Source organism: Symphodus melops, assembly GCF_947650265.1.
Source record: "Symphodus melops genome assembly, chromosome: 13".
Taxonomy (NCBI): Eukaryota; Metazoa; Chordata; class Actinopteri; order Labriformes; family Labridae; genus Symphodus; species Symphodus melops.
In genome coordinates this window covers 21,094,825-21,112,052 of record NC_136703.1, presented here as the reverse complement: position 1 = coordinate 21,112,052, position 17,228 = coordinate 21,094,825, and the positions used below count along the sequence as shown (strand labels likewise).

General features: G+C 42.4%; 2 protein-coding genes across 7 annotated transcripts in view; both read right to left on the bottom strand.

Annotated features, from left to right (window-relative positions):
* Nucleotides 1-10,164, bottom strand: part of iqsec2b (IQ motif and Sec7 domain ArfGEF 2b) — a 30,041-nt gene extending 19,877 nt beyond the window's left edge. For both annotated transcript variants that reach the window (XM_079359703.1, XM_079359704.1), the window contains exon 1: nucleotides 8,464-10,164. In XM_079359703.1, coding sequence (XP_079215829.1) covers nucleotides 8,464-8,915 — 452 coding nt within the window. In that variant the 5' untranslated portion in view covers nucleotides 8,916-10,164. The remainder of the gene's footprint in view (nucleotides 1-8,463) is intronic.
* A 1,412-nt stretch (nucleotides 10,165-11,576) lies between these two features.
* magixb (MAGI family member, X-linked b) overlaps nucleotides 11,577-17,228 on the bottom strand; it is a 43,371-nt gene continuing 37,719 nt past the window's right edge. For 2 of the 5 annotated variants that reach the window (XM_079359376.1, XM_079359379.1), the window contains 2 exons: nucleotides 16,058-16,196; nucleotides 15,426-15,653 (listed from right to left, as the gene is read on the bottom strand). In XM_079359376.1, coding sequence (XP_079215502.1) covers nucleotides 15,460-15,653; nucleotides 16,058-16,196 — 333 coding nt within the window. In that variant the 3' untranslated portion in view covers nucleotides 15,426-15,459. Of the gene's footprint in view, nucleotides 15,157-15,425; nucleotides 15,654-16,057; nucleotides 16,197-17,228 lie in introns of those variants that run through there. The other 3 variants (XM_079359377.1, XM_079359378.1, XM_079359375.1) reach the window with 3 other exon arrangements.

Below are 17,228 nucleotides of genomic sequence, written 5' to 3'. Positions count from 1 at the left end.
ATATCCGTAGCTCTGGGCCAAAAAAAGGACTATTCTGTACAAATGAACTCGTTGACCTGTTCAGCTTTGGATGGAGATGTGAAGAGAGGCAGAGGTGCTGTTACGTAAGCCTGAGCAATGCTTGTACTCACTGTGTGGTCTCTTACTGCCAAGATTTGTATTTCACCAGTGAAAAAGGGCCTCCTGGTAGACTTTCCCCAGTGTGGCAAGTGTTGACAGACTCATTTAGGATGTGGTGTTTTTTGCTCCATGAGTAGTTATGCCTAAATCCCACAGTGCCTTAAAACAACTCGCACACCAGGCCCCAATAGTCGTCCTCCTCCTTTTTTCTTCTTCCTCCTCTGCTCCTCCATGGAAGAACAAAATACACAAGCTACCCACTCACACTCGAGTCTCTTCATGTCATCAACAGGCACACAGAATGGCAAAACAGCAAAGATGAGGGATTACGATTTGAAGTAAAGGCTCACAGTTCAGGCTGTCAAAACTTTCGATGCTTTTATAGAACCGATATCACGCACTAAAACGATCAACAATCTCTGTTATTTTAGTTGTATATCAAAAAAGTCCCAAAACTTTGAATTACGTGCAAATCCTTTGTCATAATTTAACCCTGCGCTGCCTGCAGGACAGAGAATGTCTAAATCTAAAATTCAAGAAATCATCCAAGATCGGGTTCCCAGGACTTGTTTTTTTTGTCGCCTTGGTGTTGAAAACGTGTATCAATATGATTTGATTTGCACCAGTGTGACGACCCTTATTACAGGTGATAACACATGACAGAGAGGACACAGGAAGTCCAGGCTCCGGGAAAAATTGGGAGAAAGTGTGAGGTATTTAAAGCGTTGAGTTGACAGAGGCTGGAGGCAGGAGGAAGAGTGGGAGGAGAGCGAGCTACACAAGAGTGGGAGAGGTTGAACATGGAGGAGGGCAAGGGTGAAACTAATCAAGAGAGGAGGAATCAAGGAAGTAAGGGAAAATGGAAGGATAAGGGTGGAGGAGGGTTGTGAAATGGGAAAAAAAAAGAAGAAGAAGAAGTGGAGCATTTTTTATTTTTCTTTGCTGTTATCTGTGTTTTTCCTCGAACCTGTGCAGCTGCAGGGATGGGGGAGTCAGCGTGTGGGTGAGGCTATGTATAGATGAGTGAAGAGAGTGGGAACCAGGATCCCATATGAGGAAGACTTCTCCAGCACCCTTTTCTGTATACGTTTAATTGAGCCGCCAACTTTTCACAAACGGGAGCCTTTTCCATTTGTGTCTTCGAAGATTTTTTTTTCTTTTTTTCGGTGCATAATCCATGCTTGCTCTTTAGCCGCTGTATTTGAGATTTTGATTTCTCCACCATTGTCTATGAAATAAGCGTGTGGGAGCGCACTGCGTCATCCCACCTCCAGCGTGTAACCCGCATGACTCCTGCTGACAGAGACGTTTGATAACCACACACGCTGCGCTGTAGCCCAAAGTTAAGTGTGTTTTTATACACACTAGCCTCCCCTCCCCTTTACTTTCCTTCCCTTCTACCAGCTATTCCACAACCAAACTCCCCCCTCCCTTTCTCCTCCCTCCCCTGCCTCCATCACTTTCCACTGTGAGCTTGAGTCTCCTGCTGCTTGGCAACAGCGCGGACTGCCTGTGTGGGCGTTTGGCGTTGAGTGCCGAGCACTGACAAGGAGGGGCACAGTTACAGTTACGACTCGACTACGCACACCAGGCACCTGCTGTACCCTGTTTGTTAGCCTGCCCATGTTGTGTGAGCGCTGGTGTGCAGGTGTGTGGGAATGATTCAGCCCATGAAGAGCAATCAGGCTTCATTTAAAATGTGATGTGGGAGACAGAGAAGGAGTAATTCAAGAAAGTGATACCCCTCCAGAACGCCAAAGGAATATTCGGCGGAGTCTGAAACGGATCTTAGCAGTAAACATGACTCATGTTCTTCGTGAGCGAAACCACTTTTGAACTTTTTTCAATGAACCTGTGAGATGTGGCGAATAAAAGTCACGGCACTCATCCGTCGTCGATACATCTCCTTCGTCCCCGTCAACTCGTCATTCAATCCTGCTTCTGTCTTTCACCCTGCTCCCGCTCCCACTCCTACCCTCTCTTCTTCTCTCCAGCTCTCCCTCTCTCTATTCTGTGTCTCTCGCCCACAGACTTCTTCACAGAAGAGCTCACAGCGTTCCCACGGTAACCAGTCTCCCTCTTCTGCTACGCGTGCATGAGTGTTTGACAAACATGCCGACTTAAAAAAAAAAAAAAAAAAAAAAAAAAAGTGCCACTTATCCTGCATTTGAGCAGAGAAAAAAAGCACAATGAATAAAGTTAGATAGTAGCAGCAGCTGGTAGCCGACTTAGGAAGTGTTAATCAAATTCAGAGCTAGAGATTCCGAAGCGAATGGTGAAAGGAGTGATAAGAGGCAGAAATAACGCCAAGAGGGAAGTCATAATCATGTCCACAGTGATTTTTAACCCGCTCAGGAATGGACAGAAGGCTTAACGCTCGGCACTCCTCGCTAATGACAATGCAGGGCCGCTAATCTCTGTGCTAATTGTGCCATTTGGACACAGCAGTGATCCATACACAGCTGCATTTCAGCTAAAGAGGCCACCTTGATAAATCTCATGGTGGGAAAAAGGGGGGAGGCAGGGGCAAGACGCATTTGCAAGGAGATTTGCTTCTTATGTTATTTAAGTTGTTAACTGTTTTTGCACCAATACACCAAGAAAACTTCCTCGGATATGTCAATGTTCTTGGCAATAAAAAAAACAATTCGGATTCCGATCAGGATATTTAGCATCTCCATCCAAATCCCAGTTGTGGATCGAGGTGTTTGAGTAAAAAATGAAGGGAAAGAAAAATGCTAGGCATTACTGTTTCCACAGCAACTACATCTTCCACATCCCTCCCGGTCCAAGGACATTAAGCTTCCTGTGAAAAAAAACTTTACATCACAGCTATTCACTCATCCTTTACAGGAAGTCATGTTGGAATAGGAGACACAGAAGGATGCAATGAAATGATGAAAAGTAACTGTGGACAAGGAGGTTATGTGTCGACAGGTGCAAAACGGATTTGGCACAGGACTTTAAAGTCATACACGTGGGAAATACGCATTATCAGTAATGTTATAGCCATATTCAAAGCTTTAATTTGACGTATTCAAAATTTGACAACGATTGATTCTTTCTTTAAATCGATCATTTCTCACGTTTTCAATGTCTGTTTGTGAATCACTTTGAACTGCACATTTGTTAAATAGTAGTCGTTATTAGTTTTACTGTTTTGTAGCTAAGAAACATATTGGCTTCCTGTCAAACCTAACAAGTCTGTTACAGTTGTCTTCCTTCAGATGAAAAATGCACTTTATTGAATAAAAGAAAAAAAAAAACCCTCAGAAACCACAAATCCACATCTCACTGAATATGCTGAGGGAGCTGAGGTCACTGGTCACCCTTCTCTGGCACTGTCTTGTCATTGACCCGCTGCTACTTGAAAATACGTCACTCGTGAATTAAGCAACATGTGACCAAACACAAATGAAAGCGTGTGCCTTTCATTATCGCACACATAACACACTTAAAGAATCCATGAACAATCACTGCTTTGAAAAATGGTGAGGAGAAGGCAAAAAAACACCACCTACGCACGCTTGCCTCCCACACACACACAGTCACACACACACACACACACAGTCACACACATCATTTAAATGTACGTTAAGCTAAACTGCATCAAACCAATCATTAACCCCTGCTGTTATAATCAAATTCACAGCAAATTAAACACTGTTTAATTTTAACAATACATATCCAGAAATGGGAGGTATAAAGCAAGAGTTTGACTTGAGTTCTTGAGGAGCTGCTCTTTCTCTGTGTTTCTTATAGAAACTCAACGGAGAGAGAGAATAGATTACCTCCCATCACATCACACAGACTGTTTGCAGCGGGTCAGCACAGCTCGGCTGAGCTAACCCACACACTCGCCTGAGGGCCAGTTCATTCCTCTAAGTTGTATCTGCGCTATCTGTGCAGCCATAGGATGTAAAAAAAAAAAACGCTGCTCAAAATTCTCTGCAAATCAGCGCACATATAATGAACTCTCAACCAGAAAGAAAGAAAAATTCAATCACGCCGATCGGAAACAAAACAATAAAAAAAAGCGTGCTTCAGTTAATAGCAGGAAAAGAGCGAGTGAGCGCAGGGGACGAGAAAGAGAATAGCACAAAAGTAATTTCTGCAGCTTCTCTGAGTCATATCTGCAGCAGTGGGAAAGAGAAACAGCGAGGGGGAGAGAGTGAGTGTGTGTACGTGGGTATGTGAAATAGAGAATTAGAAAAAGAGAGCGGGGAGGGGGGGGGTTGTGTGTAGTAGTGCTGCACAAAAGTAGCAAATTAGGCTTCTTTCTGAAATAAAAACCCATTAGCGTCCTCGGCGGAATTAATGTCAGTTTCTGAAGGAGAGTTGGATCACATGCACGCAAGGAGAGAGAGATGGATGGAACAGAGAGACAAGTGGAGACACGAGCACCTTTGCAGGGGCTCTTTGGAGCTCCTCGGCACTCCCGCTGTGACAGTGAAAGTGAAAGTGAAGAAGGAAAAAACGATAGCGCTGGACCTCTTTTTGAGGATTACATAATAATACAACTCTGCGTATCAGCACCACTGTCATCCCCAGGAAGTGGAGCCACTCAATCCTTGAGCTGCAGGAAGGGAAAAAAAGAAGAAGAAAAAAATACAGAGCATATATGTGGCACACGATGAAGGATGTGATCTCTCACCCATGCAGCGAGAACTGTCCCATCATGGTAACACGGCAGACTGTGTGTGGCCGTCTAATAATGGACATCCGAGGTTATATCCTACTGTGTGTGCATACGCACCCACAGAAAAAGACACGCATGTACACACACACACACAGCATTAATTATCACCCCAGGGCTCGTGGTAATTATACTCTGGTCACACTAATTAATCTCTCATGCACTCTCTGTATGGACCTGCCTCCCTCTATCGCGCTTTTTGGTGCACTCACACCATCATATACATTATATAAAGATGTACTTACACACACGTGCAAAGACTCATGCCGAAAAAATGTTCTTGCATGACCTCTCCCAAAATAACAACAAGAAAACATCTGCCGTGCTCACAGCGAGACGCTGCGATGCCCTCGACCCCGCTGCTTCTTGAAGAGGGTACTTGACGTTGAAAATCATTTCACCCAAAGGCCTACGACTCGCATTGTTCACACTGCCATTAACGGGGGGGGGGGGAGAAAAAAAGAAAGAGGGGTAGAATTCTGGGACAGCTGTTTACAGTGTGCCCGTGGGAGGGCCGAGAGGAGAGGGGCAACTTTGTTTTTTGATGCCGCACGAATGGCTGAAAAAAAAAAAAAAAAAAAAAAAAAAATGGGGACAGTTTATTCAGTTTCCTTGTCCAGAATTGAAATAGTTTCGGGAGGCACAAAGAGTGCAGAGGACTCCTGCAGGAGGAACAGCAACTAATTGGACCGGGAAAAAAAAACAAGCCTTGCATTCACCGGCCCAGACTCTCTCCCCTCTCGTCCTTTCACTCGCCCGCTCTCGCACACTGTATTGACAGATGGCAAATCAGTGTGTGTGTTCCACCTTTTCTCTTTTAGACTGAGGCCCGCTGAGTAAGGTCGCCCAGTCACTTTCCTCCCCCTTGTCATCTCTCTCCCTCTCCCACATCTCCCTTCTGTCTCTTGCGCTGAGTTGACACCATATTTAGAGCAACACAGGCTTTGGTGATGAAGAAAATGCATGTTCCAATCTGATCTGGTGTAAGAGGTGGGTGGGAGGGTTCTGTCACTGACCTGAGCTCGTCAGCCAGTTTTGGGTTCGGCTGAGTCAAAGCCAGACGGGGACAATATGGCTCTCCAGTGTGCGGGTGACTCTTTATTAAATGTGACACTCTGTATGATACGCTTGTCTGAGCTTGGATCCAAAGTCATGCTACAAGCGCTACAGGCAATTAACAAGAGAGGACATGCAAGATCTACATTTGCAAATCATCTCTGCATTTAACACCCACATAAATAACTAAATGTGCCTCAGTGTAATGACTTAGTCACCCCCGCCCCAAGAGATGATGAGGGGACCGAGACAATCGATAAGGGATTTGGTGAAGTCGGAATCAATCACTGATGAGAAGATTGGGAGCAAAATCCAGTAATTACAACAAAGATGATTTGATGCGGAGGAATCTTATCAGAGGCTCAGAGACCAATGGTTTTCTGTCACAATATATTTCACCGTGTACTTTCCCTACATGAATTGTTGCCTACTCACAAAGCCTAATGCTTCCGGGAACAAAAGCCGACTCTATCTGTGCGTGGTGAAGTAAAAAGTAAAAAGCGAGGACAGATGCACTTGCTGTTTGCCAAAGCTGTGTGTGTTTTTGCAGTACTCTTAACTTCAGGTCAGGCTTGAGTTTGGGGGAGTGTGTGTGTGTGTGTGGGGGGGGGGGGGGGGGAATGAAAAAAGCAACCAGTCTACAGTTAATAATAACAATAATAATACATTTGTTTTATATAGCGCTATTCTAAATACCCACGTTCAGCGTAAAGAGGTGGAAAAAAAAACACAGTTTGAGCAAACTGTGGGTGGATTTTTTTTTTCTTTTCATACTGAAGGGCTGCATTGGTCCTAAAAGTTCAAATCGCCATCCAAGAGCCCCATTGCTCTCAACAAAAATCAAGTTTCCTCAGCGCACTGCTATTCTGATCGCACACACACACACACCACACACAATAGACTGTGATCATTACACAAATGAAATAGAAATACTGAAAATCAACCACAAAAAAACAACACCAGTATTTTCATAGAACTTCTAAGCTAACAACAACAACACAGGCACCAGCCCCCAAACACCATACCATGAGTTGTATGGGCCTTTAATAACCGAACCATTATTGGCAAAGGCCTTTGCTATGATGCCAAATTCAACATCCAATACCAAAACAATGACTTATTTTAGCATCCGATAACAGTTAAAATATCAGCGTCAGCCCCTCAGAGCCATACTGGTATCCAATATTAAAAACAATATCTGTGTCAGTCTCTAAAAACCATTATCTGTACCGTTAACCTTACTTTAAGCATACTGGGAATCACATTTGACTAAAACCATTGTCTGTGTTTATCGGCCCACAATAACCATACAAGTGTTGGTATCGGCCCCCTAATACTCTCCAACACTTCAGGGATCAACTATTAATCCCTGTAAAAATCGTTCAAATTTCCAGCTTATTATCTTGCAACCACAAAAAAACAACAACAGTGTCTCGCTATCAGAGAATCATTAAAGCTAACAAAATAATGGCAATATTAGAGTATATCCAACAATGTTTAAATGCAGAAAAAAAAAACATACTCGTGCAGGGTAGTCGTATCCACTGATACTAAAGTTTAAGTATGAGAGTCATTACTGGGGGGGGGGGGGGGAGATAATGCAGCATCTGTCCTGATAGTGATGTCAGTATCTGTGTCAGCCTCTTATTCTGCCTCAAATACAGAACGGGCTATCAGCAAGTGTGCTCGTCTGTGCAAACATACCACGCCATAACCAGTCAATCCAAAAACATCCACCAGTTTCAGACAAATTATTGGGTGAAAATAACAAACAACAACAACAACATGGGGCTTGCAGAGATTGTAATGTTAGTTTAAGCTTGCCAACTGTTGACCTTCAACGTCTTTACAAAAAAAAGGTTTAGAATATTTTCAGTTACATCAGTATCCAAGAGAATCTCCCAATACTCAAGTCAGACTTTATACTTCAAATCTTTTTCATTCCTTCCTCTTTTTGAGCAGTTTTACTCAAGTCTACTATCCAGAAGGGAAAATGGTATCTGAACAGCTCTATAGTGTAGTTGTCCCAATACCATAAAGGCAACTGCCTTACATAAAGTATCAGCATGTGTGCCAATCCATAACTAATAACCAAGTAAATAAAATGGTTTCAGGAATATTATTTTGTGACAATCAAAAACAATAACAGGTCGTTGTTTGTCAAAATGGCCAATTTTCAAATCTGTTTATCAGAAAACATTTGAATACCTCTAAAATCAAACCCTCTGCAGGCCCAGTCACTGCATGATGTAATGGACACCTTGAGCACTTATCACTCTATCTCTAATCCTCTTGCACTCTGCATATTTTCTCACAGCAGTGAATTAAACATTCCCTTCTTAGGTTAAGTCCTATTACTGCGAGGATTATCTCTGAGGACTGGAGACACTCCATGCAGCCTATCATTATACTGGCTGGGAATATACAATGTGACATGATGGATGTTACGCAGACTTTGGTCATCATTGTAATTTAGAGCAACCTGGACAACATCCCTGACATTCCTGTGTTCTGACAGGATGCCACGCTCATCATTCATTGGTGGATGATCAGACCAATAGAGAAAGGTTTTGTGTTGGAGAAGGACTTACTTTCTGCGTATGGTGGAGCTGGTGTTGGTGTCCGTGCTGTCGGTGCGTTCAAGCCGCTCTCGCTCGGTGGTGTTGGAACCGCAGGAGAGACCTCGGGTCAGCCTGGTGTGGCTCCTCCTCTCCCTGCTGGGCCCTGGAGCTGTAGTTGGTCCAGATGCTGCCTGAGGCGCAGAGGTACTACTGTTCCCACCGCTCCCACCTCCATGATGGATGGGCAGGGACAGAGGCTGGCTGTGGTTGTGGTTCTGCTCAGGGGTTTCCAAGCCTGTCCCGTGTGGGCTGCGCTCCTGCTTCAGATCTTGGTTCTCCTGGCTGACCCGGTCCAGCTGGCCTTCCAGCTCCTCAATGCGGCGGCGCTGGGTCTCCAGGAGCTTGGCCTGGCTCTCAATGATGTTGTTGAGCTCCAGCAGGTACTCCACTGCCCGGTTCGGGCTCTCCGGGCTGGTCTCCATGGTGGAAACCCTACCTTTAGGGTTATGACCACCACGGTTTTGACCCCTGTGGGGCCCGAAATCCACCCCCCCCACCAGCCCTGATGAGTGGGGGGGAGGGAGGGACCAACGACTAGAGAAGATTTACTGCTGTCGTTGGATGTTCAGAAACAGAGAGTCACTGAGATTAAGAGTTCTTGCAGCTCAAAAAGACTACATATCCCCAAATCTGAGGGCAGAAACGAGCATTATAGCATTTTAATTGCCGTTAAAAGTGTTGCAATGCAGAGAAAAGAGATCAAAGACAAGGAGGAGTTCAAAGTACTGTTGCTTGACTGATTTCCAGGAGTCAAAGTCATTTTCATAGACCATGCCAAATGTGCATGGAGTGCGTCAAGAGTTGGGGGCATCATGATGGATATTAATCATCAAACTAGATTTTAGAAGAAAAAAAAAGTATGTCTAATGGGGAAGGGGTGTCAAGTAAATATGAATTATATTAGGCAAAAGCTTAATTTAAAGGCTCTCTGATCAAGTAATTGTACATGGTAATGTGAAAAAATATAATGAATTTCATTGACTTGTGCCACATCTTTATGAAACATGTCAAATTAGCCCTCTTAGGATCTACTTAAGGGAAAGGGGAAAGGGATGATTGGGGGTGATGCTCGTTTAAATCGACCACTAATTATCAGTTGTTGTCAATCATTACATAACACAGAAATTTCTGCTCCCTCCCACGTTGAGTATCCCCGCAGTCTATCATCGTCGCTTTCAACCCATGGCTCGATATGTCTTTACAGCACAGAAAGTACAGCACAGGTGGCTCACCGAGTTCATTCTGAGGGTTCAAATCCTCCCCTTCTACTCCGATAAAACTACATTGTACAGTTTTAAGAGTCAGATTAGTTCCTTTGCTGGGTGTCTCTGGGTTTTGTCATCCGAGATAAAAAACGTCACGCATTCATAAAAAACTGCTCTTGGAGATCAACTTGTTAAAGGCACAAAAAATAACTATCTGGAATTTGGTTTTGACCGCACGAAAGTCTCAAAAAAAGCTGTGCAAAATATTTGAAGCGCACTTTTTGGTGTGTGCTGCGCCGATCTGAACAGGTTGATTTATTTCCTACTTATCTGAGTGGAGTTTGGCGGTGTCAGCTCAGTAATCCACGCAGGAGAGCAGCGGGGAATCTTCTTTGCGGATCCACAGAAACACAGGTTTATCTCAACTGCAGCGATGCGTGTAGGTCTTCCTCTGAAAGCATCACCAACAAGCCAGACGTAATTATTAAGAATATCCGGCGAGAACTTTCAAAATAAAAGCGAGGTTATCGAGTTGGAAAATAGATTAAATAGCAAGAAATTGAGCAAATGAAATACATCTAATACCTTTTCTTGTTTAAAAACAGACACAAAGAAGTGATGAAAAAACCCGTGGTATCTGAATCTGCTGAGGGCTATTTGTTATTGTAAGGTGGGCCTAGCTATTTGTTTGTATCACAACACTCTCTTGTACGAGATCATAATTAAAAGCATCTGAATAATAATTTTCTGTTAACATTTAAGATTTAACTTGACTTATTTCCAGTTTCCTGTGCATCTGTTTTCACGAATTACTTTCTATAAAACAACTAAATATCTAGGCAATAAATATTGTGCAGTTTTTAAACAAAAGTTTAGAAATATGGAGTCACGTGTAAATGCGATTTCACATTGACTACTTTTAATACACATTTTTTTGTAATGAAAATGTGCAAAGTTGCTGAGAGACTTTTATTTTGAAGGTACTACCCCGGTCTAACTTGACGTCTTTTTTGTAACTTTACACACTTAAGGAATCCTGTTGAGCGCCAGTGGACAACAGTACATTGTGTAGAAAGCAGTAATACTGTAAAATGAAATGTGTCGCCTACAGGGACGTGAAGACACCATAATCCCCTCCATTAAACATTTTCTATCATTCTTATTTTTCATCCTGAATTGAATTCGTGTGAATGGCTTCTGCTCACTTATTTGAGACTATCTTTTTCTGACTCCATAACAGGGAAACTGACTGCAGCGCTATTGTAACTGCGGTGATTTTTCTCTTTTTTTTTTTTTTTTTTTTTTTTTTGCGTCTGAGCTCACATGAACAGAAGGATGCAGCTTAGGACAACATGAGAGCGAGGCGGCCTCAGAGCGGTGTTATTTTTAGTGACAGTACTTAAGTGCTCATATCTAAACTGAGGCGCTGGCCTATGAATTCACTTCACTTTCCCCTCGCTCCCTATAACAGCTCGCACAGGTGTACAGTATAGGAAACTAATATTAGACTGAGCGATGGCCGTGCGGAGGAAATGGGATATCCTTGTTCTTGCAAAAAGGTTTAATAATTGATCTTTGGAAAAAAAAAAAAAAAAGATTATATTTTCTACCCTTTGTTGTACGTCTCATTTAACTTTTACATATTAATCTTTATTTCCAGGCACACATCTCACCCTATTTCTGACAGTACATTTGCTTTAGGGCATATCTTACTTAATATCTCCCACAAGCCAAATCCTCTTTGAAAGATACTGCACTGTGTCTTACAGTTTGCTGCCATCTGCTGTCCATAGCAGTGACTTGTCTGATTGTGTTAAAAAAGAAGAAGAAGAAGCAATAAAGCAGAGAGACATGCATGACCACTGAGGAAATTGGTTCAGCAGTTTATTTGGAGTTTTATTAGAACATGTTTACAGTTCATCCATATAATCCCCCTTAGGAAATGAAGGTCTAAAAAAAGAGCTTTAGCAAACCTTATAAAACAAGTCTGACATATAGGAAGCTACTCTGTATGCTCATTGGTCGGGGGATACAGTATGTTGGTCTTGTCACTGTGCTATGCAGCACAACAACGCAAACACATGGTAAGGGCAACACGTTGGTTTGGGTACAAAATGAAAGAGCATCTCCATTTTTAGAATCAACCTTTAGATAATGATGGGTTGGTAACAAACAGCTGTAACAGTCTGCGTCTTCTAATGCTGCCTTAAAGCATAAAAGAAAGAAAGAAAGAAAAAGCTCTAACATTTAAATAATGCGTCATGAAAATGGTCTGAAGTCACTTGGTAGCTCTTTTCCTCTTAATAATGGCTTATCTATAGAGCTTAAAACCTGAGTATTTCCAAAAAGATAATTTCATAGAAAAATAAAATCTCACAGTATCCATTTAGTCTGCCTTTTATTTTTTCAACAACAGAACTATTAAAAAAAACGAGAGCTAAAACTAAGTGATGTGCTATTTTGCCATCTTAGACGCACACTGAGCTCCTGCAGAGTTTTATCCTAAATTTAATCTTCGGAGATTTACAGTAAGGGCCTTTTTTTTTGGCATGACTGAAACTACTTAACGGCTCGCCCACTTTTTCCTGTATTAGAGACCTCAGAGCAAAAAGGGTTTTCACAGTAAGAAAAAATCAGCAGTTAGGATAAAGTGATTTATGTTACCAAGGCAACTGTACGTGGCACGATGGGCACAGCACTCACTAGAATCTAGATCGTGTTTTTGTTCTGACCCCACATACACAATATTAATAACAGTACTGGAAATATGCACACTGCATATTTTTGGCTTTTTTTTTTGTGACTTCTGAAGATAGGTACAACACAGAGCTTCCTTATCCACACCGGAGCAGCTTAATACTAAACATTCATGTCGTAATAATCAGGTACAATATACTCTGTATTTACTTTATGAGCCTTCACAAAAGCATTTTACCACATTTCACATGATTTCTCATCACACTATAATAAATAACATGTATGGTTATCTGTGTTGTTTAAATATAGATATACTGTATATGTATATAATCTATTAATTGTTACGTATTACAATATAGTAATACAAACTTGCTCCAGTTAGTACAGTATTTACAATAGGTTCTGTCATTTATTTCTGTACAGATATTTACAAAATATAGATTTCACACCTGCTGTCAAAAAGGGATTTGCATGATCACGATCAGATATTCAGTGGAACAACATTACAAGTCGAAGCAAGTGAACACACGAGAGGATTTTTGACAAACACGTTACACAGTTTCCTCTTAGTTCAGCTTCGACGTGGCGCAGCGGAAAAGAATGGCCATCTGTGACAGTTGCATTATTATTGCTCAGTGTCTTCATGAGGTATAAAGTGAATGTGTGTGCAGTCTCTGTACAGAAGGGGATGATTAAGAGAGGGGACGATCAGCTAAGGTGGTACGCACGAGGACAGAGATGCAGAGAGACGAGGAAGTCATTCAAACAAAGCTGTCAGAAATACCTTGTTGTCCTGGAAACGAGAAATGTTCTGGAGCCGTTTTTTTTTTTTCTTCTTCACAATATCGTTTCAGACACCTAGACTTGAGTATTGTCTGATTTCAAAGCACCACTCTGACACAGGTGTGATTGAAAAAGAATAACGTCCTTATTAACGTTTACGCTACTAACCAAGTATGTACTTGATATGATTAATGCCATTGTTGTAAAGCTCAGTTTGATAAAGGGAAATCCATCTGAACAAGCAAAGCTAACATTTTTGTTAGCTCTGCTTATTCTGTTTTTCTGCTTCTGGGTTGATACTAGTTAAACTCATCCTTACTCCAGTGACAAGTAACTCACTGGCGTTGACCCTCTCACCGCTCTATGACATTTTATCAGTGTGTAAGTTTTAGAAAGAAGAAACAAGTAAATGTTTTTGGTGGAGCTGATCTAATGTGGCATCACATGGTTGTATTGACAAGCTTCCTTGCCAATATTGGTTACTGCATTATCCGCTAAATCAGAGGCATCTGTTGCCCTGGGTTGGTGCTGGAACAACTCTAGTGTTAGTGATTACAAGCGAGCTGCAAACATAAAAAAAAAAAAAGTGTATCATTTCGAAAAATGCCATTGTTGTCTTAACAGTAATACATGACATAATTTTAGCATGTTGGTGCTGTCACAGGTTAAAATAAGATGTTAACATTAAACACCTGCCAGAGGTCAGCTGTAAAAAGGCACAAAGAATACGACTTTAAACTACTGCAGATATCAAAGTGACTATAAGGAAATGTTGGTACAAAATGAGTCAAAGTCTAAGAGTAAGAGACCGACAGAGTCTGATATCAGATACTCAGCTACTTCTTGTTAAAAAGTAAAGAGAAAGGGTTTCTCCTTCTTCTTCCTCCCTCCTGCCCTTCCTGCTTCCCGGGGCTCGTACCCTCCTCTTTGACCTGAGCCTCCCTTTGTTGGCTGGGTGGGAGCCAGGGGCCTGGCTGCACCACAGCTCTGCGCCGGCCTGCTTCTGTGCCAACCAAGGAGAGGCCTGAGATGCTGGCAGCAGTCACGCTGCCGTCAGATTGGCTGCCTTCGGACTCTGACTCATGTTCGCCCAGCTGCTCCTCAGATGGCGTGGAGGTGAGGAAGGAGAAGGGCTTTCTCCGTGACGTCTGATCGATCACATCAACCCCTAGGAAAGGCCTGTCGACACCAACGCCCTGTGTGTCCTCGTCATCATTCCCCTGGTCCGTGTTCAGATCTGTGTCTCTGTTTTCACCGCTGTCTACATCCTGCTCCTGCTTCTCCTCCTTCTCTCTCCTCATATCTCTGTATTCTGCCATCATGCCCCATTTTTCATCCTCTTCAACCTCCCAGTCTAGCTTAGGTGTGGGAAGTTTTTGGTTAGGACTTGGAATGGGAAGAAAAACGTCATCGTCACTCTCTTCCATCTCTAAACTGACTCCCTCCTGGATCTCCTCTGTCTCTTCCACCACCTTTTCCTCAACTGCAGGTTCCTCACGCTTCTGATGTTCCTCTTCCTCGTTCTCTTTCTCCTGCTCTGGCTCCTTGACCTCCCTCACACTCTCCTCATTTCTACTTTTCCTCTCCCTTCTTTTGCTCCTTCCCCTCTCCCTTTTCTGTCCCCTCTCTGTCCCCTTTTCTGTCTCACTGTCATCATTTCTTCCGAATGCGTCTCTGGGTAAACTCTGAGAGCCTCTTTTTTTACTCCTCCTCCTGCTCCTCTTCCTTGCTCTCCCTTCTGGGGACATCTCCTCCGGCTCAGAGGTTGGGCTCCTTAATTCAGAGCGCCCTCCTCCACCCTCATCTGAGCCCCGTCTTCTCCTTCCCGCCCCTTTCTCTCTCTCATGTCCATTTGAAGACCTGCTTCTCCTATTCTGCTTGGAGCTGCGCCCCTTCCGCCCAGTGGAGTCTACTGCAGCCAAACCCTGCTCCTTGGGGTGACGCAGGGGGGAGGGGGAGGTGATTTTGTGCTCATGGCCTAAACACATATAAAGAGAAGCAGGTGGAGAGAGGAGAAGAAAACAGACTGAATGAGCAGGTAAAAGAAAGCACATCTTTGACAGACAGATTTATATAATCTATTACTGAACAGCCTACAATCCAGAAAATGATTGTTAAGATTTCGGGATTTACAGATAATGCTTTTAAATACAAATCCAATCTGCCAGTATGCTAAAAGTGCTATTCTCCTGATTAATAACACACCTTGTTACAAAAAGTACGTTTGGGGAGTTCACTCAGAGAAAATCTTTTCTTTTATTTATTATTTTTTACAATTTCTCTAGCTGATAACCAAGACCTTCTTGTGTAGGAGCTTAGCAGTGCTGACAGAGTAGAGGAGTGTAGAGAGACAGAAAATGGGAGAACTAACAGGAACCATTACCAACCGCGTATTCTCTGTCCGTCCAATGACATAGAAGCAAGGCTCTCCTAGCTTGGAGTTGGTCATACATAGAGACAAACTGGAGAGCTCCACTGAGAGAAAGAGAGAAAAGGAAGGAGAGACAGAGAAAGAAAGGAGTACAGTAGAAAAAAGTTTTAAGAAAGGGAATCAAGGAAACCACCAAAGGCCAAATTCAGATGCAAAACTGACCAAAAATGCCGAAGGGTTAGATGCAGGGAAACAGGAAAAAGGAAAAAAGGAAGAGTAAAAAAGTAGATATTTCTTTGTTGTTGTTGTTTTTTTTGTTAGCATCAGCCCCATGGAAACAGAGGAGGAAAGAGGTAACACACCCAACACAAATGTGCATGCACACAAACTGGGTTTTCCAGTTATTTTCTCTTATAGAAGAATTGACCTCTTATAAGATCTTATAAGAGAAAATCTTATAGGAGAACACTCAACAACAGTATTCTTAAAACCTCCCACTGTTTCTCACCATAGTCAGGCACATAGCCGTTTCCTCTCTTCAGCACCAGGTGGATGCGGTGGCCTCCTCTGCGGATCTGCTCCACCGCCTGGCTGTGCGTCATCCCTGCTGTGCTGTCCCCGTTGATCTCGACCAGCTGATCACTGACCTGCAACATGTAAACACAACAACGCCCACTGCATTACTCTATATATACATTGTCTGTCATAACCTTCAAATACTTCAATAACCTGTAATAAAGACACATAACAATGATATTAAAAATTGTTTTTTCCAAAGCAGTGTCCCAGCAGCCTTATCGGTGATGGTGTGAAAGTAACAAGCACTTGCGATAACAAACAAAATTGAAGATGCTCATTGTTTTTTTTGTTTTTTTTTTAAGACATATTATGTATATTCCTAAAGCATGATGTTTGTCGTTTACTATCATCTTGTATCTCTAAATTTCTTTACTTAAGGTGAATAAAAAGGAAACAAGACTTGTTCAACGTAATGCTGGCAGCTCTGTCAGGTCAAATGCTAATGCTAGCAACATTGCTAACACATTTTGAAATAAGACCAAATCAATTTTGGAAAGGAATTGATCAAATGCTTCATTGGGTTAAATGTGTATGCTCCCTTGTAATACATATAGAGAGATAAAACACCTGCACATGTAGAACTTATTGACATACGCTGTTTAAAGATGTTAGTATGACGTTGCCCCTAACTCAGCACTTTAAGCAGTTATCTCAGTCACCTTCTCAAGGGTACCTCTGCACTGCCAAGAAGGAGGCCTGGTCTCTCTCCAGACATCAAGGCTGTCATAAATGTGAGGGGGGGGTTTTCACACAAGAGTAGAAGACTTTAACTTTTACTCACACTATTGGTAGGTCTACTCTCCCTACCCGTGAACATTTATTGATAGCCTATTTAAAATCCGATGACTGATTTTCATTTACTGGCTTTAAAAAAAAAAAATTAAAAAAAAAGACTGAAATGATGATGATGTTCCTGTATGGCATCTTAAAGCAAACAAGATAATTATCAACAATCAGTAGTCCCTTCTAAATATTTGTTCTCAATGCCTGAAACTGTTGGGAAGGTGTCAGACGTTTACATTTTCCATGGTGAAGACTCTTAATGAATGATGACCTTCATTCCCCTGATTTATTATGGTGATGTTTTAAACACGCATGCA